Source organism: Bubalus bubalis, chromosome 11 (assembly GCF_019923935.1).
Source record: "Bubalus bubalis isolate 160015118507 breed Murrah chromosome 11, NDDB_SH_1, whole genome shotgun sequence".
Lineage (NCBI taxonomy): Eukaryota > Metazoa > Chordata > Mammalia > Artiodactyla > Bovidae > Bubalus > Bubalus bubalis.
Window position 1 is genome coordinate 12,140,344 of NC_059167.1, and position 22,649 is coordinate 12,162,992.

A 22,649-nucleotide genomic window follows, 5' to 3' on the forward strand; every position below is an offset into this window, starting at 1 on the left:
AATTCTATTTATTTCTCTTAGCCTTTGAAGAAATAAGATCCTAACCCAACTCCAGCTTTGAAATGCTATTAAACATACACAGAAATTCGATGATATCTGTTCTCTATTATATATATAAATGTAAATTTTTAACTTATAGCAAGTCTCAAAACAGACGACTTGGGAAAGTTGATAGGAAATAATTAGGGACTGCAGTTGCCTACTGGACATTATATCGTATATAGCTCACTATAAAGAAAGACCATAAAACATTGAAATGTATCTGGGTGCAAATGGGGAACACACTGAAGCTGCTGATTGCCAAAGTCCTCTCAACTTCAGCACAGTAGATACATTTTGAAGCATCACAGCCCTTAACATGGCATGGTTCTGTACTAATTTTGTATTTACTATGCTATACTGCTGCACAAATTCTCTAAACACACAATGAACAAAATTAGTATAAATATAATACCATGTTAACTGCTGTTGAAATCCCATGGAAAAAAAAATTTTTTTTTTTTTGGTTGTTTGGTTTTGGTTTTGTTTTGTTTGCCGCTTAAGAGTCAGAACAGTTCATGAGGATTAAATGACTTTTGTGGCTCCACTTTGGCTTTATGTTTTTGCTTTTTTGTTGTTTTTGATGTCAATCCAATATAGAAGTCTTCATGCCCTCACCCCCTGTCAACTTCATAGCTGCCACTGGCTGCTATACATTTTCTGTTTCTTCTGGTGGTTAATCTGGGTGTCTAACTGCTCACTGTTATGTTTTATTGAGTTTTCTTTAGCTAGTCAAGGAACTGACTTTCAATTTCCCCGGGGTCTTATGGCTCCTTCCATGGGATTTGATGCTTTCGACTATACAGTGATATTTATATATGTATTTGCATACATATATAGATATAGGAAATACACACACTAACACACTATAATATATATAAAACACATGTATATTCACATATATGTATGTATTGTTTTTTGCAAATGAAAAAATAAAGCAAGCAAAACAAGACTGACCTAACCTACCTGTACTCGGCTCGCATTCAACGAAGTCTTCGTCATCGCTTGAACATTCAGCAGATGAAACAAGGTCATCTGATGTTGGCTGTGCGTGTCAAAGAAAAAATAATGAGATGCGGGCAGAGAGAGAGAGATAAGGAAACCAATGAACAAAAGCACCAAAGACTTATCGTTGTGTCCTGCCTCCATCATCATTACTGTCTCTCTTCTCTAAACAGGGCATGTTGTAGGGTAGAGAATTTTAACTCCTGTGTAGCTGTGGATGGCTCTGGGTCCAGACACTCTGGGTGGGTCTCATGGGAAGCTGAGTAACCCAAGGTGGTTCCAGGAGGCTCAAGCCTATCCCATCCCTGTAGATCACATTTGCAGCCTGACTCTATCCTGACTTTAATTTCAATTTTGAGAATCAGAAGGGCAGGATAAGGGCTATTGCAGATGGTGGCAAGAGAGCAAGCCAGCACAGAAACGCTTGGCAGCGTGGAGAGAGTTTCAGTGCATATGGTGTGCAGTCTCAAGTGTATGATTTGCTGGTCGCCAATCTATAGGCTGGCGTAATTAATGAATGCCGTGGAAGGCAGTCTGTTCGGGGATAGCATAATGACTTCTCTCGCCATCAGCGATTTCTTCATGTAATTGCTGCAATTAGCTGAATTAGTAATGTGGACCAGCAGACAAGACAGCCTCTGGACACAGGTAAGGCTGTATCTGAAGAGAGCACAAAATTTCTGATTGTAACAGTGGTAACTCAATTTGAGACAAATTTTTTTTTTTTTTTTTTTTCTGTTGAATCCTGAAGAAATTACCCAAAGACAGGGAATCTGCTGCTGCAAGCAATATAAAGGACTGTGGGCATGGTGAGTGAGAAGGGCCCTTGCTAGACAGTAAATAAGAAGACTACTTTCTGTACCTGGTATATACTACATGCACGATAAATATTCTTTAAATCAACCCATCAATCATTAATCTACAGCTCTTGTCTAAAAACCAAACTTTTGTCCTACTCTGTGCATGAGTATTCAAAATACAGCAGTTGTTCAACGAATGCTCATTGTTTTCTACTTCCTGATGTTCATAGTATTAACTGACTTGCTAGTCTTATTATTCCCAAGGCACTGAAGTCTCAATCCATATTCAAGAAGAAAAGCAATTACCACTCAGATGCTCTGCTAGACACATATACAGGCTTACTAGTTATAGTTATTACTAATTAATGAGACACAATTCTAACACTGATCCTTCAGGACAGGGATGATTATTATACTTTTAAAGAGAACTGAAGTTCAGAGAGGTTAAATGAGTTGCTAAAGGACTCACAGCTGGTAAAACACACAGTGAAAATCTGAACACGTGCATCTTATTTAAAAGTGGCATTTGTAGCTCCTGTAGGCTTCTTGCGTCCCCTTCTTACAGGATGCTATGGACCGAACTGTGTCCTCTCCCAAATTCGTATATTGAAGTTCTAACCCCCTTGTACCTCAGAATGTGACTGGTATTTGGAGATGGAGTCTTTAAAGAGGTAATGAAGTTAAAAGGAGGTCATTTGGGTAAGTAAATCCAACATGACTGCTCTCCTTACAAAAAGAAGCAATTGTCACACACACACACACACACACGGGAGACCACGGGAAGACACAGGGGAAAGACAGCCATCTATAAGCCAGGAGAGAGGCCTCAGGAGAAACTGGACCACTGACAGCTTGACTTCAGAATGCCAGCTTCTAGAGCTGTGAGAAAATAAATCCCTCTTGTTTAAGCCACTCTGTCTGTGGTCCTTTGTTATGGCAGCCCTAGAAAATGAATACACATGGCAACCCATATGCTTAGTGTTTCCAGACAATGTCCTTCTTGAAATAGACATAAGAGGCATAGAATCGCTGAACACAGCAAAGCACAGTAGAAAAACCACATTAGGTAATTGATTTCGCTTAATTGACAGCAGCAGAGAGGTGCCTTAAACCACATTCTTGATCTTTATTCTACACTTGTCAAGGAGATACTTCAACCCCTGCTCTCCTCCTTAAAGTTAATAGAAAACTATTTTTCAAACATTCTATTTTTATTTTCAATTTTTTAAATTTTCAATTTTCAAGACACTAGTGACATGTACATTTCACTTCCAGCAACTGATGCTGGCATTGTATCCTGGAGTATCACTATTTGTGTTAGAGAGATCATAAGCTCGCTCTTCTGGAGTTTCTGGCTGTGATAGGGCCAGTACATGTCCATTTCTCATCATTTAGGGAAGGGAGGTGGTAAGAGAACAAATATTAGCTGTGCAGATGTAAAGATAAATACAGGGGAAAGGCCACATTTCTCCCAGCAATCCTGATTCCAGCTTGTGATTCATCCAGCCTGGCATTTTGCATGATGTACCCTGAATATAAGTCAAAGAAGCAGGGTGACAATATACCATCTTGACGGGCCCATTTACCAGTTTTGAACCAGATTGCCAGGAGGAATATCAACAACCTCAGACATGCAGATGATACCATTCTAATGGCAGAAAGCAAAGAGGAACTAAAGAGACTCTTGATAAGAATGAAAGTGAAATAGCTGGTTCAAAATTCAACATTCAAAAAAAGAAGAACATGGCATCCAGTCCCATCACTTCACGGCAAATAGAAGGGGAAAAAGTGGAAACAGTGACAGATTTTATTTTCTCGGGCTCCAAATTCACTGTGGACAGTAACTGCAGTCGTGAACTTGAAAGACAGTTGCTCCTTGGAAGCAAAGCTATGACAAACCCAGACAGTGTATTAAAAAGCAGAAACATCACTTTGCTGGCAAAGTACAGTCACAGCTATGGTTTTTCCAGTAGTCACGTATGGAGGTGAACTGGACCATAAAGAAGGCTGAGCTCCAGAGAACTGATGCTTTTGAACTGTGATGTTGGAGGAGACTCTTGAGAGCCCCTGGGACTGCAAGGAGATCAAACCAGTCAGTGCTAAAGGAAATCAACTCTGAATATTCATTGGAAGGACTGATGCTAAAGCTGAAGCTCCAGTACTTTGGCCATCTGATGTGAAGAGCCAACTTATTGGAAAAAGACCCTGATGCTGGGAAAGATTAAAGGCAAAAGGAGAAGGGGATGACAGAGGATGAGATGGTTAGATAGCAAGCACAGACTCAATGGACATGCATCTGAGCAAACTCTGGGAGACAGTGAAGGACAGGGAAGCCTGACATGCTGCCGTCCATGGGGCCACAGAGTCAAACATGGCTGAGCGACTAAACAACAATGCTAACACAATCATTGATAGTTCTAAGGCATGCGTTTTCTATGGGGATGACACCACTCAGCAATAATTGTTGTGGGCAAAAGGGGGAAGATCTTAAATATGGAAATGGCTTGTGACCTGCCAAGGGCCACAGTTCTTAAACAAATATACTGTATACATGATAGGAACAGGCAATGGCACCCCACTCCAGTACTCTTGCCTGGAAAATCCCATGGACGGAGGAGCCTGGTAGGCTGCAGTCCATGGGGTCGCTAAGAGTCGGACACGACTGAGCAACTTCACTTTCACTTTCATGCATTGGAGAAGGAAATGGCAACCCACTCCAGTGTTCTTGCCTGGAGAACCCCAGGGATGGGGGAGCTTGGTGGGCTGCCGTCTATGGGGTTGCACAGAGTCGGACACAACTGAAGCGACTTAGCAGCAGAAGCAGCAGCAGTATACCTGATATTAAGATTTTATGGAAAAGAGCACTTGAGGGGGAATGGCCTAAAAATCTCCTTAAGGTTGATAACACATTTCTAACATGTAATCAATTGGAAATTAATTGTTGGTGACTTGATTATAAGAACCTTACAGAATGGCCCATATAGGGCTTAACTAGCTTTGGTCACTGGAAATGAATGAAAACTGCTGAGTTAATGAAAATCTAGCAAGTTCACCTTAAGAATTGAAGGCCAGGTAATAAAGTTTAAAAAGGCCACTGAGCAAATATATGAAAAGAATGCAAAACTTCAAGAGAAACCAAAAAGGTGTTAACATATTAGGGGAATCTTGAACATTGTAAAAACTAACTGAATTTTTATCAGCCAAAAAAACAATGCAAAGTTGTTTTTTTGTTTTTGTTTGGTTTTTAAGATAAGTACTAGGCTCTGCAGTTGAAGACAATTTCTTCACTTTGCTCTTAGCTTCCTCTTAAATATGGAAATGGCTTGTGATCTGCCAAGGGCCCACAGCACTTAAACAGGCCCACAGCCTCCTCTAATACTACAAAAATTCTCCCCGCTGTGGTTTAAGTGACACTGTCCCCAGTCCCTATTCCCCTTCTCCATCACTACCTCCATTTCTGTGCCCACAATGGGCCCCTAACCCCCAGGGCAGGCCCCACACCTATACTCACCCATATCTTCACTCCTCTTCTTTCAGTGAAGTGAACTGGCCATGCCCCTCTTCCCAGAGTTTTTTTTTTTTTTTTAATATGTGTATGGATGAGAACAATGTTCCTCCCAGACAACAGAAGCACATTTTGCCAGAACCTCCTATGCATGGTGACTAAGAACCGGAGACGACAGGCCTTGAAGAGTGGGCCTGCCTCTAGACAGTATAGTTGGCAAATCCCAGCTCCTAAACATACAGTGTGTGAGCTGGGAGAGCCAGTTACTTTCCCTCTTCAGACCTCAATTACTTTCATCTCTAAACTGGGATGAATAGAGCCTTTTGTCATCACCTGGGCATGTGATGTAAAAGTAATGTTAAAAGTGAGACTCTGTTTCTGGCATATGGTACATGCTCAATAAACATTAAAACTAGCTAACTCAATCAACCAGTCAATCAACAGGAACATGGAAACTGGTCGCTACTCCTAATTTACATAGATTCGCTATCTGCCTTTGCATTCTATCTTTACTGATTTATCCCCCATTAGAACTGCTCTTCCTTATTGATAATTCCTGACCTCCACTAGTGATACAAACACCATTTCTGGTTAGATCAGCCATGAAGAGTGATCAAGAAAAATATACTGAAGAGCATGCCAAGAGAGCTTAAAAGTTTACTGGAAGATGAAATCAGTTTCCAAGGGCTGTAGGTCCAGACATTCTGCAAGGGTCTCACATGAATTCAACCCTTTCCTTTCTGTCTCTCAAACTTCACCATCACCATTTATGGCCACAGCCACTGAAATCCCCAAAGCAATTACAAATATCTCAACCCCCTCCTTGCCCATTGTGGAAAACAATGTTTATCTGGAGAACCTGGCATTGGATACAGCCATGCCTGCCACAGAACACCATGCCCCTCTGCCAGGGGCAGCAAGCTTTGATTTGCAAAAGGCAGGATTAAGATCACTATATTTAGGGATTAAAAAAAAAAAACAAAAAAACTACTTCTGTGTCTGCTACCTGAAAACAACAGCAAAAATGACAAACCAAGGCTTTTGGATATACACTCAGGATCACATCCTAAAGTAATGTCTATTTGATTCAAAATTACTCTCAGAAAACCCAAGGCTTTTAGGAGCTTTTTAATATTTCTTGTCTGTGCCTTTCCCCAGTTATAAGCGAATGCAGGGTCTGACTCTTACCCTTGGAAGAAAAGGCACATTTCTTTAACTATTGGTTCCCATGGGTGGTGGAGTACGTTTGACTATGGCAATATTACACAGACTCTGGATACACCTATCACAGGCATTTAGAATGGAACTATGGGCTTTTTTCCTTAAATAAAATGCAGTAGCCCTAGGCTGTGTGTATGTGTGTGTGTGTGTGTGTGTGTGTGTGTGTGAGAGAGAGAGAGAGAGAGAGAAAGAGGGAGAGAGAGAGAAAGAGAGAGAGTGTGTGTTGGTGAGTGTATCTGTTTTCTTACAATCATAGTCATTTTTCATTAATATTCATAATTCCTTAGAAAGAAGAGCAGTTAGTACTCTTGAGAGGAAAAAGATATTTGAACTCTCTAAAATCAGGCCTATTAATTTACTACTTAAACACTTGCTATATTCAGGCTTTGAGCTAAGCAGTTAACACATATTAATTTTCAGTACTCATAATAACCAAGGGTAGAGATATTTTAAAGACATCTGCTATTTCTAACTGCCCACCATCCACACTTCTCAAATAGCAGTGTTGCCTTAGGAACTTTCTCTATTTGTGTCCTTGTGTGAGAAATGTTCATCAGGGTGCCTTGCGTGTCATCTTAACATTTTTTCTCCTCACAATGATTGTCTAAAACTCTCATAATTCCCAATGGCTAATCACTGTAGATGGTGACTGCAGCCATGAAATTAAAAGATGCTTACTACTTGGAAGGAAAGTTATGACCAACCTAGATAGCATATTGAAAAGCAGAGACATTACTTTGCCAACAAAGGTCCGTCTAGTCAAGGCTATGGTTTTTCCAGTGGTCATGTATGGATGTGAGAGTTGGACTGTGAAGAAGGCTGAGCGCCGAAGAATTGATGCTTTTGAACTGTGGTGTTGGAGAAGACTCTTGAGAGTCCTTTGGACTGCAAGGAGATCCAACCAGTCCATTGTGAAGGAGATCAGCCCTGGGATTTCTTTGGAAGGAATGATACTAAAGCTGAAACTCCAGTACTTTGGCCACCTCATGCAAAGAGTTGACTCATTGGAAAAGACTCTGATGCTGGGAGGGATTGGGGGCAGGAGGAGAAGGGGACGACAGAGGATGAGATGGCTGGATGGCATCACTGACTCGATGGACATGAGTCTGAGTGAACTCCGGGAGTTGCTGATGGACAGGGAGGCCTGACGTGCTGCGATTCATGGGGTCGCAAAGAGTCATACACAACTGACCAACTGAACTGAACTGAAGCTTAAAGTGTTTACATACTGGGGTTCCTATATGTCAAATATCAACATTATCTGTAAGTCAGATGTTTCCTTATCTGACTTACTTCAGGGAAGACTAGAAGATCCATAAGCAGTCCCTGGTCAGTTTTTCAGTGGCTGAGTGATTAGATCCACCTTCAGCGATATGTAACTATATCATCAAGGTGCTTTTTCATTCATTTACTCATTCCTTCATTAATACCTGATTAATATATTTTATTGCTATATTATATATAATACATTAATACAGTATATCTTAGCAGTATCATTTTATTAATATACCATTTATTAATATTCATGCCATTTAATAAATATCTATTGACCACCTATGTGTCAAGCTTTGTAGCAGGGGGGATAAAGTGATAGACAAAGCAGTTCTTTTGCCCTGGGAATTCTCAGTCTCTGAAGAGCCTGTCTGGTAAACGGGCAAGCCTGACAGAGCAAACTGGACGCTTTGACAAGAGGCAGCAGCAGGTACTAAGGGAGCAAATCGCAGGGGAAGAGAGAGAGCTCCTAGGCCAAGGAGGATGTGGAAATGAGCCCTCGGGGACAGGCAGCAGCGAAGCAGGGGAAAGCTGAGAGCTTTGAGGAGGAGAAGGGCATCCTAGGTGAAATCGACAGTCTTTGCAAAGGCTCAGCGACATGAAAAAGCACAGTTTATTTGTATACCCGCGAGTAGTGCAGGACGACTAGAGTGAAGAGGTGTCCCAGGATGACAGGATGACAGCTCCCTGAGTTATCATGCTGTTCTTGCAAACTTGGATAATAAGCGTGAATTTAATATCCTGCCCTCCCAGACACCTCTCCTTCTTCCCTTCCCCACACCTCACCGGTGTCATCCGTCACATTTCCTTAGGGAGCGGATACACGTGGTTTCAGAACACAGGCCTGAGTCTGACTGCACCATCCCCACCCCAGCCACTATGCAGATGAAAGACCTTTACTCACCCTCTCAAGGGGAGGAAAATATACTTCTGTCTCAATATATTAGCCAAGTCCTATATTAAAAATAATAATTCACACTACCCAGTTTTAAAATATGTATTTCATATTTTTAATCCACATGTTGAAAGTACTTGGTTTTGTATTAGGACTCATAAAACTAAAGATAGGTATTATAATAACTTTCAATAAAATATCTCTCTGGCAGGAGCCCTCTTTATTCCTTTCCTAAAAGATTTTTTATTGCATTTATATTCTTTTTTTTTACCCCCTACCAATGTTTATTGAAATTACCTTAGAATAAACTGGGACAGAAGAAAGCTCAAAACTCTGTCCACCCAAGTAAATTTATAGGTATATTTACTTTCAATTCCCTCAGTTTCACAAGCCTGGCTTCTCATTTTCCACCAATGAGTTATTGTTTCTATAATCACCTGTTTCTAATTATTTACTCTGAAAGGCCCTACCTCATCTCAGTATAGGGATGGTTCCACACCATTCTTCATTGTTATTCATTATTTGGCACTGAGAAAAATATCTGCTGCCATGGTCTGAACAGTTTAGGAGAGTTTCACTCTTCTCCCTCCTTAGTGACCAGGTACCTATGTGTGATTTCAAAATTCCAGCCTTTAGCCCTTTATCTTTTACTAAGAATAAGCTAATCATTTTGGCGGGGGGCGGGGGGGGGGTGGAGATAATAATTTTCTTCAACCCAGCTCCTTGGAAGCACGGTTATTTGACCGAGATTAAATGCAAGATAAAATAAGTCCTGCCACAGAACAGCTTTATGAAATTATAAATAACGCACTCAAGAATGATGATCGCTTTTCTTCCAGTGAAAAAGGAAAAGAGAAAGGCCCATAAATATTCTGAAGTTCCACAGAAAACAGCCATACATCTCTGCAGCTGCTTCATGCTAAAAAGAATTAAATTCCTTCCAATGCTTGGTGTTTTAGTTTTCTTGTCTCCATACTTCCACTCTGAGATGGAGCTGGAGTTCAGTATCTCATATAACAGAAGGTCTCACTCTATTTAAAAAAAAAAAGAATGTCTGGGATACTTTTAATTAAATAAGAACTCTAGATCAATCAGTAATCTTTAATGATATTTGAAAAGTTTGACCACCTCAATTTAAATGTATTTACTAAGCTATTCTTCATCAAACCATTGCCACTGCATAATTCAACCTCTGAGCAATGCTAGTAGATACCCCTCCCCATTACACACACAAACTACTGGATGAGTTTTAGACTGCACCAAAGGTAAAACCCTGGAAGTTGGGCAAATTTGTTAGAAGTGATTATCTCATCCCTCTCTTCTTCACCATCAACCCCACCACTTCCTTCAGTTCAAACCCAATCCTAAAATAGTCCTTAAAGTATGGTAAGATTGTATGGGCATGATTATCTCTACCTCACTTTATTTTTTAAAGAGTTTTTTGATGTGGACCATTTTTGAAGTCTTTGTTGAATAGGTTGCAATATTGCTTCTGTTTAATGTTTTGGTTTTTTGGCCAGGAGGCATGTGGGATCTTATTTCCCTGAACAGGGATCTAACACCCACCCTCTGCATTGGAAGGCAAAGTCTCAACCACTGGGCCACCAGAGAAGTCCTTATATCCTCACTTTATTCTTAACATCCTCTTTATAGTCATCTTCAAAAGAAGCAACCAATACCATTATGAGAAAATGAAATAAATCATTTGAACTTGTCATACTCAAGTGTAAAAGACAGGGGTATGTCATGAGGCAGGTTCAGAAAAATGAAAACAAAAGGTCAAAGTTCAGCCTGGAGAGGACACTTTCTGAATAACCCTTGAGCCCCACCTCTGTGTAGGTATCTTTACTGGAACCACACTGAGTTTTATTTTATTTTTTTCAAACTTTAAATTTTTTATTTTGTCTTGGGATATAGCTGCTTAGCAGTGTTGTGGCAGTTTCAGGTGAACAGCAAAGGGACTCAGGGATACACACACAGGTATCCACTGTCCCCCAAACCTCCCTACCATCCAGGCTGGCGCATAACCTTGAGCAGAGTTCTCTGTGCTATACAACAGGTCCTTGTTGGTTATCCATTTTACATATAACAGGGGACAACACTGAATTTTTAAAAAGTTTTCTGGAGTTCATGTCCTTGTGGTTTTTCAAGATATTACTTTCTTCTATCTGGAGATAACCCCTTGCCAAGTAAGATATGACTACACACATATTTTACTTGGCTCATATTTCCTTAGAATGAGAAGGTTTTAAGAGAATTGACCTGGGCTACAGACATTGCATTCAGCATGACCAAATTAGTTAATTAAAACTAAGCTCTGTCAGAAAACTGAATATAAAAAATAAAAGCAAGCAACAAACCAACAAAACCCTCATTTTTCTGGATATATGATTTTATAGATGTATGTAATTACTCATTCAATCAGTCTTCCCTCAACAAACGTTGACAATAGCCTAACATGCTTCAGTCACTGTGCTGAGGGGCTAGGCTGAGCCAGTCTCTGTCCTCGTGGAGTTTATAGACTGCCAGGACTGGAGCTAGGCCCAATGAGAATGCACTGAGTGATGCTAAACCATCAACTGTAATACAAAACTTGAAATGAATATGAAGCTCATCAATGGCATTTACTACAAAACATTTATTATTCATTATCATTAAAAATGGTAGACTGTATAGGAATCCAAGCCAAGGTATCACCAGCTTCCCTTTAAACTCTGCCCACTGTCAATAGCCTCCACATAGTTCCTTCCACCCCTACCCCCCTACCCCACAGATATATTGGAGCAGAATAAAGAATGACATGATTTATAATAAATTGTTCTAATGAATTAACCTTTAAGGAAATCCCTTTGTAGACTCAAGATTTAATTAACAGTATAAAAAAACCAAGCTAAGCTCAGCCAAACTTTGTGCCAAAGATTGGAGTCCTTTATTTCTATCCTTGAAGTCCTGTAGGATTATATAAATAAATATGATGCAATATCTTTTTTTTTTCTTTTTCTTTCCAGTTTTAAGATTTTTCTTCCATCTGCTCAAAAAAAAAGGGTGGATCAAGAGAGAGGAGAGGGAGGAGGGAGAAGAGAGTGGGTAAAGGGGGATTAATCTATCTGTTGTTCAAGGCAGCCTGACAGAGGGAAGAGGAGTATTGAACCACAGAAGATTAACCAAACTTCAATGTACCTTCCCCAAAGCAGGAAGAATGTAATGCTACGTGGTGTTCCACTGATAAGCAAATCCCTCTAAATCCTTTCAATTTATTTCTTGGCCCGGAGAAATTACATATTATTTAGAAGGCAGGGGAAAAAAAAAAAAAAAAACTCCAAAAAAACCCCACAGCTACCCAACCAGACACATCTTCAGGAATCTAGATCAAGAGCCTATTGATTAGGTACACACAAAGGTCTGGCTTTAATGGATGCTTTCCTTATTGGTGCAGCCCTCTCCAGGACTGCTAATCAGAAAGGCTTGGCTGCGTTCCTCTGTAAACTCTTCCGGCTTTCACCACAAACCTTGTTTGGAGTATGGAGGGTCTAACCATGACAAAGGAATGCCAACAACTGGAGCTCAAGCTCCAAAGACCTAGGGCTTCCCTGGTGGCTCAGATGGTAAAGAATCCGCCTGCAATGCAGGAGACCTGGGTTCGATCCTTGGGTTGGGAAGATCCCCTGGAGAAGAGAATGGCTACCCACGCCAGTATTCTTGCCTGGAGAATTCCATGGACAGAAGAGCCTGAGGGGCTCCAGTCCATGAGGTTGCAAAGAGTCAGACATGACTGAGAGACTTTGACTTTCCAGTGACCCAACCTATGTTTCCTGCTTGCTCACCTTCTTGTTCCCTTGTCTTTCTCTCTCTCTCTTTTTTTTTTTTTTTTTTTGAGTTGGAGATTAATTTCTAAGCTGAGGTCTTTATCCTAATGATAATACCAAAATCAAGCATTTGTTTTTAAAGGGTGAGGGACCAAGGCCAAATATTAACATGACCCACAGTGACATAGGCATCAATCAATGGATGTTGAAATTATGAATAGTCTGGATTCTGCCGAGCATCACTGTGTTTCAATGGTATGAGTCATTTATCCATGTTTATTCTTTCTTGCTCCACAGTTCAGGTAGAAGGAATGGGTTTGGGGGAGAAAAACGAGGAAAAGTAAAGTCATATTTCTTTCTGAACTCATCTTACTCTTGGCCCTCTTTTTCATTGCTTAACCTTATCACTGAACACAGGAGACATGGCCCTTCCTTGCAGGTTGAGAGCACAGCTTAGAAGACTTAATAAGCCCTAACATTAGAGGATAGCAAGGAGTCACAGAACAAAGTCATTCCTAGATTTCGGTCAGCAAGTCTGAAAAAAGACATAACGTAGCCATTCAGTCCAGGGCAAGTAGCGGCTTTCCGTTTTCGGTCTTACGATGAAGTAGGCATGCCTGCTGAGCAGAAGGGAAAGGAACGAGGCAACAGCCAAATGCTGGAGACCAAACATAACCTTGCCTTTATTTTGTCAGTGGTAGGCCACTTACACCAAAGAGTGTGCAACACACGTGAATATCCAACAGGTCTGGGGGGTGGAGGAGACTTGAAGATCATTATCTTGCAAAACTAAGCATGTTTGAAGCCCATGCCTAGTGAACAAGAAAGTAAGAAATGCAAGCTCAAGACAACGTAGAATGAACAAGAAGGAAGAGGTATTAGTACAATCCAGAAATTAGTATGTGGCACAGAAAACTTACCCCAAACTGTCAAATACAATGGATTGAATGTAAGATACAATTGAGAGAAAGACAAGGTTGTCTATTCCTCATTACTCTGAAAAGAGAACCTCCTACTCAGCCACGTCATGTAACGTGAGAAAAGTCAGCTATGGGTGTCAGAACCACAGCAGTGGTTGAAGCAAGGTTTGTGCCTCTGACACTTGACTTAAGGGTGACCTGCAGTGAGTAAGCCTGAGTCCAAACTGGAGGGGACAATGAGAGCCAACTCAAGAACCTGACATCAACCCCCAGGAGAGAGAAAATGCAAAGGAGTTCAGCTTGGTAATGAAAACCGATCCCTGGTTACTCATCTCTGGAAGACAGTACCAACCTCCCACAGAGAAAGATGGGGGGACAGATTCAAATGCAGCTCTTTGATTTGTATTATAAGTTCCAACTTAGAGAAAGTCTTCAAGTACTGTTCTGTGAGAAAACTGGGAACCCAGATGGACTCAGTTACCCTCCAGAAGTCACTTCCTCATTCTTAGGCTGCAACTAGCCTTAAATGGATGACCCCATGCTCTATACAGACTCAAAACAACTTACAAAACCAAACACAAGAGACTTTCTATGTGGAAAGGGACAAGACTAATCATTTCTCATCATTTCTGATGGACAGCAAGGCTAACAACGTTTTCCAGTTTCAGTTTATAAGCAACAGCACCCATTTATTATTAAAGTAGGTATCAGAAATATAGCAGGTGTAATCCCAGGCCTGAGACCTATGTAGTCACATAGGGGGTCTGTGCTCACAAGGACCTTGTGCTTGGTCTAATGCTCTGCTTTCACCATCTTGAAATCCTGAACCACTTTATTCTTGAATTTGTGTTTCATAAGTTCAACAGGAGAAGGGAGCATGTGCACAAGCGGATGGGATGCATACCATATGTGGGTCCACCCCTGTTCCAGCTCCCCCATCTACACAGACAGCCTCCGATGCCACACAAGCACAAGAGTCTGGGGACCCCTCCTAGGTCCAATGAATCCAACATTTTTATTGAATTCATCCCTTAATATTTCTTCCTTCTTTATTACTTTACACTGGTTCCTGTGGATTTCACAGCTGCCCCTGAGAACAATTCTGCAAAATGTTTTCGAACAGGCCAAAGAGGTCTGAGGTGGTTTTCAGAAATTCAAATTATAACAAGTAGTTTAGGTGTGGGATCATTTGTGCCTTTACTCCTGGCCTCATGACTGTGGGGTGGGTATAACTAGCCTGATTCTCTCCACGGTACTTTGGGAGAAAGGACTCTTGCCCTAGGATGGCTCCTATATGGGCACAGTTCCTATACTGGGATGGCTCCCCTATGGTCCCTGCTTCCTGCCTCTCCTCTCCTCCAGATCTTTCTAGACCACTGTTTAATAACATTCCAAATAATATCCCATTGTAAGTCCCATGCCTTGGTTATTCCCATTTCTTCCCAATTCTGAGAAGAGTTTCAATGCAACCACTTGAAAAATGAACCATGTTAGCACAATTTTTTGGAAATTTTTACCTCTTTAAACATAGACAGAGGCAGTGGTGGGTGGCAAAACCAGAACCGAGAACAGATTAGACAGAACCGTGGAACTCTGCTAGCACTGACTGAGGCGGACTTCCCCGTGAGATCCTGGAGAGATGGCTGGTCCTAGGAAGAGTGGGCTGCCCTTCCAACCTGGCCCTCTCGGAAGAGAAAACCAGTAAGTCCTGACTCTACTGAGTCAGTGGCATCTTTAAAAACTGTCAGAAGAGTATTTTTAATTTACACTTGGCCTCTTTGAAAGAAATCAATATGTCATTTGACAGGATGTCTTTTTTATCCAAGCGTCTTTATTTAGCTTTTCTGTAGGTTTTCCCCCCTTAGTCTTGTAGGGAGCAAAGGAAAAAGTGTTTTGTCTGTATTTGTATTGATTTAATCACTTCAAGCAGAAAATAAACAGCAAAATACAGCAGAGTAGCTTTAATGACCATCTTTTAGGGATCAAGATCTCTAAGCAACACAGCTTTTGATTCTAGGTGATTGGAAATAAACAGAAATCAATAGAACAGGATTACTGGGCAATAAACAAGAGAAACCACATTTATAATTTAAGAAGCTTCTTTTCATGCATTCATTACTGAAGGGGGCACTTGAGCCCTATTCTATTTTTGCAGCAGCATAGATTTCCTCCCAGCATGGTGTCTTTTCACTTTCTTCTCTTTTTTTTGAGAGTTACTGCAAAACAGCTTCTTTAACATTTTTCCAGAAGCTCCTACTTTCCTAAGGCTGCTCAGAAGAACAAAAACACAAAAGGAACTCTTAGCACACTAGACCAGGGTTGGTTTCTCAAACACTTTCCTTTCCAGACCCCTATATATCCAGAAAAGTGCCTGGTGAGGAGGAGGCCACCAGGGGCTCTTGGTGGGAGAGGGCTGAGGGAACATAATCCCTGCCCTCAAAGTATTTTACAGTGAATTGTCAAAGACAAGTATTGGAGACATAATCAATACCTGGCCCACTTTTCCTCCCTTCCAGGGCTAGCAATGCCACCAGCCTAAGCAAGCCTCCTTTGCAACTAGTGGTGGCCATGTGGCATTGATCAGGACAAAGTGATGATAAAGCAAGTCTTTGAGGGGTTCAGGAAATGCTTATTCTATTCCTAATAAAAGAGAATGACTCTCACATGTACACCCATGGCTGATTCATGTCAATGTATGGCAAAAACCACTACAATATTGTAAAGTAATTAGCCTCCAATTAAAATTAATTAATTAAAAAAAAGAGGGTGACTTGGCTAGGCCAACTGCTTTCCCCTCTTCCTTGAGTTTGGATGGGATATATGGAGCTGCAGCAGCCACCTTGCGGCCACGAGGTGGCAAGCGTGAGAGACAGGAGAAGGAACGGAGGAACTGACTCATATATTGTCAGATCTGTGATACGAGTCCAAACAGTTTTCCACCTTTTAGCCTCCAGAATTCTGGTTAAGTGAGAAAATTTATCTCCTCTTCAGTCACTTCCGGTTAAATGTTTGTTTTCATTGTAGCTGTTTAGTTGCTAAGTTGGGTCCAAGTCTTTTGCGACCCTATGGACTGTAGTCTGCTAGGCTCTCTGTCCATGGGATTTCCCAGGCAAGAAAACTGGAGTGGGTTGCCATTTCCTTCTCCAGGGGATCTTCCCGCCCAGCGATCAAACCCATGTCTCCTGCATTCTTGGCAGGAGGGTTCTTTACCACTGAGCCACCAGGGAAGCCCTAACTAGAGGCTGAACACAATTGTAACAGAGAGAGCAATCCACAGAGAACAGACAGCCAGAGACAGAGACGATGCAAAGCACCGTGTGAGGGGGTCTCTGCTTCTGCTTCCCTGGTGGCTCAGATGGTAAAGAACCCGCCTGCAATGTGAGAGACCTGGGTTCGATCCCTGGGGTGGGAAGATCCCATGGAGGCGGGCATGGCAACCCAGCCTGGAGAATCCCCATGGACAGAGGTGCCCTGGCGGGCTACATACAGTCCATGGGGTTGCAGAGTTGGACACGACTGAGCAACTAAGCAGCAACTCACCAGTGGGTGGGGGAGGGGGTGCATTTTAACAATATCCAGGACCAGAACCTGGAAGTTGCCATAGTGATTACAGTGCTCTTCAATATGCCAATTCTGTGGTCTGATGAGATTCCAAAAGGGATTCGAAAGAGGAGAGCTCATTCTAATGTTGGGTAAGGAGAGAGAAACATTTTACCTTAGTAATATTTTCAATTGAAAATCTTATGAGTATCTGCAATCAACATATCCCAGACTGAACTGATCAGTTCCTCCCATGGCTGCCTTTCTTGCCTCTGATTGTCATGTCATTGCTCTCCAGGAAGGAGCCCAAACCCTCAGGCTCATCTTTGAGTCTTCCCTGCTCAGCATGATACCTCCAGGCACCACGTCCAGGGAAGCCCATTTCTAATATTTTAAATGTCACTCTGCTTTTCGTTTCTACTGGCCTGGCTGCTTACCTGGATGAATCTTGAGATTCTTCAACCAGAACCCCCTGCCCCTGTCTCTTCAATAAACCCTCCAAAGTGTCACTAGATTAAAAACGAGGCTTTCAACATGCCACTCTCCTGGTTCAAATCTATCCCACCGCTTATCAAATAAAGTCTAAACTTAATTATCTTTTTCATTCAAGATCTTCCACCTCTGGGCCCCAAAGTAACTCTGTAGCACTATATTTTGCTACCATTTGTCCCATGAGCACGTCCACATTCTGACTATTAAATAAATGTTTGCCATGCCTTAAACAAGTCTGATAAGTTCCTGACAATGTTCTGGCTTCTATCACTCCTTCCCCAGCTCTATTTGCATTTCATTCCACTTAAAGCTGGTAAACTTCTATATAACCTTCTTTAGAGCTCAGCCTAAATTCATTTTCCATGCAGCTTTGCCCTGATCCTATGGCTGAAAAATAAAATACTCTAGCATGCTAACTCAGTACTTTCTTAAAATCTCACTGAACATATTTATTACATTCTGACTTATAATGCGTATCTGGTTTACATTCCCTTCTGCTTAATTGCTACTTCAGAGAAGGAAGGGGTGTCATCGATAACCAGCTATAATATCAGGAAAGAGTATTGTGTTTGGGGGTCTGAAAGCATCAGTTCGGCCCCTGGGGAGAGAGGCCAGGATGACTATAAGAGCTCTGCCTTCCAGTTTCCTCTTCTGTAAATCTGAGAGGACATCAACCTCATGCTATTATTATGTGGCTTGAAATAGGTATCAGTGACTCAGAGATGTTACTATTTTGTGATGTGCTGTTAATATTGTGATATTATTTATTGTTAGTTTGAAATCACCCACAGGACTCTCATCGCACTGGACTGGAGCTTAGGTGCATAATAGATATTTCAATGAAAAGGAGATACTTAGGGAATGTCTGCTGACTTAAACAGAATTGGGCAAGCCAAGAGTCAGGTTTGAAGAGTGGAAGAGGGATGGAGAGGCAGTCTGTTTCCCATCCTTGTCAGATTATCATTAATTCTCACCTTTGGAGGTGTCAGAGACAGCAATACCTTTCTAAGTTGTTCCTCAAGAACAGGAATTTCTCTGGAAGACTATATTGGCTTTCAAGATACAAAGTGTTCCTTTGGTCCAGACAAGACCCTAAAGAACCCATCTTGCCATTCTACAACCACGTACCAAGGAGTCAATTCCTTATTTGTAGGACTGTAGGTTTAAAGTAAGTCAAATATCATGTAGCATTCTGGAAAATGGGACAATTTAAAATTTTAATAGACTAGTTTTTGCAAAAAGTCCAGTAAGTGTCCCTCAAAGAGATTTGGGTCTTGCTTCTCATCATTCCAAATCGGCTTCACTGAGCAGAGCCCAGGAAAAACCAACCTAGGGCTCCTTGGCCACACTAGTCCTGTTGTCACGCAAACGTTTCAGTAGAATTCTTTCTATAAAAGAAAGAGGAAGTGCAATCACTCTGAATAAATGCCCTCTAAAATGACTGCAGCAATTATGCTGTTTGTAAGTACCTCTGAGTCCATTAAGATAAACATCTATCTTTGAATATTCACATTAATGCACCAGGCTGTTCTTTCTTAGATAAATAAATCTTCCTTGAACACTGCACCGTTATACAGTTTATCGTTCCTTGCTCTCCTTCCCTTCAATGCACACATTAATGCATGCAGGGGGAGATCACTGTTGCAGTCCTAGTCACAGAGCACACATTAACACACAAGGCAGTCTCTAAACATCGTTAAATGCAGAATAAACACACTTCAGGTTTTAAATATCTTCATAGGTGGTATAGCCAGGAAAACACTGGGCAAGACTCTTTCCCACGTAAGTTATATCTTACAGGAAAAGGCAATAAATGCTTGCATTTAAAATAGTTTTAATAGGCTTCCAATTGTTCATCACCTAGAGGTCCAAATGGAATCTAATTCCCTAGTTACTCCTCAGTGAAACAAGTTTATCTCTATACTTATCATAGGCTATATCTATGGCACTAGTTGTATTTTAAGCTTGGGTACCAATTCTATTACTTTTGCAGCTATACTGGGAAAATGCTCAAGGATTCCCAGTCCTTATTCAGAGCACTCGATTCTTCTCCGCAGAAGTGAATGGTAGACACAACTCCATAAATAGTATGTGGCTTTAACTGTCTCCTGTAGGTGCCACACTGGATGTAATAATATCAGTAGGAGTAATATTAAATTTGACATCAGTTTTTAACAATCAGTGCAGCAGAACTGATTCCTCAGAACAGACAGCGGTCATAGCACTGGAGCTGGGTACTGGCAGCTTGGTCTGTCCCAGGCCTCCCTCTGCTTTGTGCTATGGGCAGAGGAGAGTCCGCTAGGGGGCGTGCAGCTGGCCTTCAGGTCACCGGGGCTCTTGGGGGTAGTGGCTATTGACTCAGAAGTCTCATAGTGTTTCAACCATTTTAACAGAGGTAAGCAGATTGTTTAGCAGATGATGCTAAGGACGCCAAGGGGATCCACTGAATTTATCTAGGAAGAGATTCCTTTGAATTGAGAAAAGACACCTGAAATGATCTCAGTCTTCAAGAAGCTGATCATAAGGAACGTGTCTGGGATAAATAACCTTAAATAATAGCAAAAAGGAAGAAAAGGGCTCTGAGGAAAGGGTTATAGATGCTGACGGGAATGGCAGGGAGGAATTCATGAAGATGATGGTCTTTAGGTTTGGCTTTGAGAGGATAATAGTGGGCAGAGGTAGAAATAGACAGTCCACGTGGATGGCACAAATCAATGCCTAGAAACACGAAAGCAGAGAGGAGAGGATGGGAATAAGAGACTGATCTGGTTTGGCTGGAGCACAGGGTGAGTGTGAGAAGGTGGGTATTAAAGTTAGGGGGCTCCAGGGAAACCCACCTCTGTTTCTTGACAAACAAGTCAAATCGAATATATACTAACGGTGCCCTGACAAAGGGATCTTTTTACACAAAAGCTAGCACATGCTATTCGTTTAATTTCAGAAGAAATATATGTTCCAGGCATTTAAAGAAACTGCCACACTAAGCTAATTTTCACTGCTGGGGACACAGCTGACTGAGGCCTTTGCTGTATACACTTGAGATGAATGGAAATGCTTGCTTCCACCTCTTCTTAAGAAAGGCCTCCAGGAGAAGGTGGGTGCCTTACAAAGAGTTCTTATCTGTGGGTCAGAATCCTGCTCTCTGTTTTGAAATTCACCCTGCAGAATTCTTGACTGAATAAAATGTTTAGCCTGAGAGACAGTTAATAAAGCCCTGCAGAGATCTTTTCAGCCCCATTGCATGCAATGAAATGCCATACATCCGGAAGGGCTATGTTCACGCCTGTGTGTGGGTCTGTGTGTGTGTGTGTGTGTGTGTGTGTGTGTGCGCGCACGCGCGCGTGTTAGAATAACAGAAACATAAAAGGGACAAAGTTAGTTTCAACAGCCCAATAGATTCCCAGCTGGAACACACTTTGGAAGAGAAAGTTACATAAAAGAAACTTGGGCAGCTTTAAACACCATCTGGACCATGCTGTGCTCATTTGAGCTTTACCTGTTTGTTTTTTTTTTAAAGCAACATAACAAAAAGTACCTACAAATACAACTAGGGAAGAGATTTTCTGATTCTTTGGAGATCAGATGCTCTTGCCTCAAACACTGTAGCACATCTCCTTCAGTCCTATTTGATACAGGGATACATTTCGCTTTTTAAAGTAGCTAAAAGAACCTTCTAAAATCCAGTCCTAATCTTTGGAAGGGAAAAAAAAAAAAAAAAAAAAAAGATGTGCAAAAATAAACCAACTACCTTTGAAACCTAATTTAAAGAGATTTCCAAACAACGCAGTTGCTTTCTCTAGTCTTCAGAGGTAAGAGGTAAATCCATGAATCCCGGCGCTCTAGCTAAAACACTGGCATTTCCAAACCTTAATGCATCATGCAACCAAGAAAAGGCAATAAGGTTAAGGGCATAGAACAGAACCCAGGACTAAATCAACAGGGTAATAAGCAAAAGCACGTCACACCTTCTATTTTCTTGTTTTCATTAGTTAGAGCCAATGTGGGGAATAATTAATATTCATCAACCAATTTATGAGTAGAAATGTTTTTGGCTCTTGCTTTGGTTCTTTCAAATAAACAAGAATCCATTTTCATATTTTACATAAGACATTAATATATTTGAAGAGGTTTGAGGGAGGGCTTAATTGTATCCTTCTATTAAAAGGCAGAGTAATATTTTTCTCTCAAGAGACAATTTTCATGTGAAGTTGTAATTGCCAAGACTCACGGCACCCCATCAGATCATTTTTATTTTCTTTTTGCATTAGAAAGACGATGAGGAGATTACTGAAGAGGCGAAGTCTCAAAGGTCATAGAATGAATCAAGAATATGCATCAGAATTCACACTTTTTTCTCAAGGTGGGTGCTAAAGACTTAATCAGCATATTCAATAAAATACAACGACTTATGAAAAAAGCTAATTCTAAACACACACATGATACTATTACAATTTTATATAATAAGATGCAATCATACTGCTTTTAGTCACATTTTCATTAAAAAAAATTATTCAAAGAAACTGCATGGCATCCAGACAGAATGATTTCCTCTGAAAATTTTAGGAACTGTATTCTCTGGAAGAGGTCAAAGAATGGTTTAATTGTCTGATTTTAGATTACTGTCAAAGCAGTAGTGATGTGAAGAACTGACTCATTGGAAAAAACCCTGGTGCCAGGAAAGATTGAGGGCAGGAGGAGAAGGGGGTGACAAAGGATGAAATGGTTGGTTGCAATCATTGACTCAATGGACATGAGTCAGTGCAAACTCAGAGAGATGGTGAAGGACAGGGAAGCCTGGCATGCTGCAGTCCATGGGGTTGCAAAGAGTTGATCACGACTGAACAACTGAACAACAAGTAAGGTTGTAGAGAAGGAAGCAGTGAGATTTTGGAAATATATCCTTTCTCCCATAGACATGACCATTTGCTCTTCAAGACACAGGAAAAACCAGGGCTGTAAACAGATGCTGGCTCCATTGTAACATGAGCCATCTTTTCTCTTTTCTCCCTTTCTTTTTAAAATCCTCATCTGATTCATAAAGAAGCAATTTGAAGAATTTTAATTTCTTTTCCCACTTAATAACAGTAATGACCTTCTGGGTCCAACCCTTCCTCCTAGTTAATGATCAGCTAGCTGAAAGGCTGGGCAACAAAG

The 22,649-nt window shown here is 41.2% G+C and overlaps 1 protein-coding gene across 9 annotated transcripts in view; it reads right to left on the minus strand.

Annotated features, from left to right (window-relative positions):
• Positions 1-22,649, minus strand: part of NRXN3 (neurexin 3) — a 1,822,863-nt gene that overhangs the window by 59,252 nt on the left and 1,740,962 nt on the right. For all 9 annotated transcript variants that reach the window (XM_044924683.2, XM_044924680.2, XM_045162012.1 and 6 more), the window contains one exon: positions 1,006-1,084. In XM_044924683.2, coding sequence (XP_044780618.2) covers positions 1,006-1,084 — 79 coding nt within the window. The remainder of the gene's footprint in view (positions 1-1,005; positions 1,085-22,649) is intronic.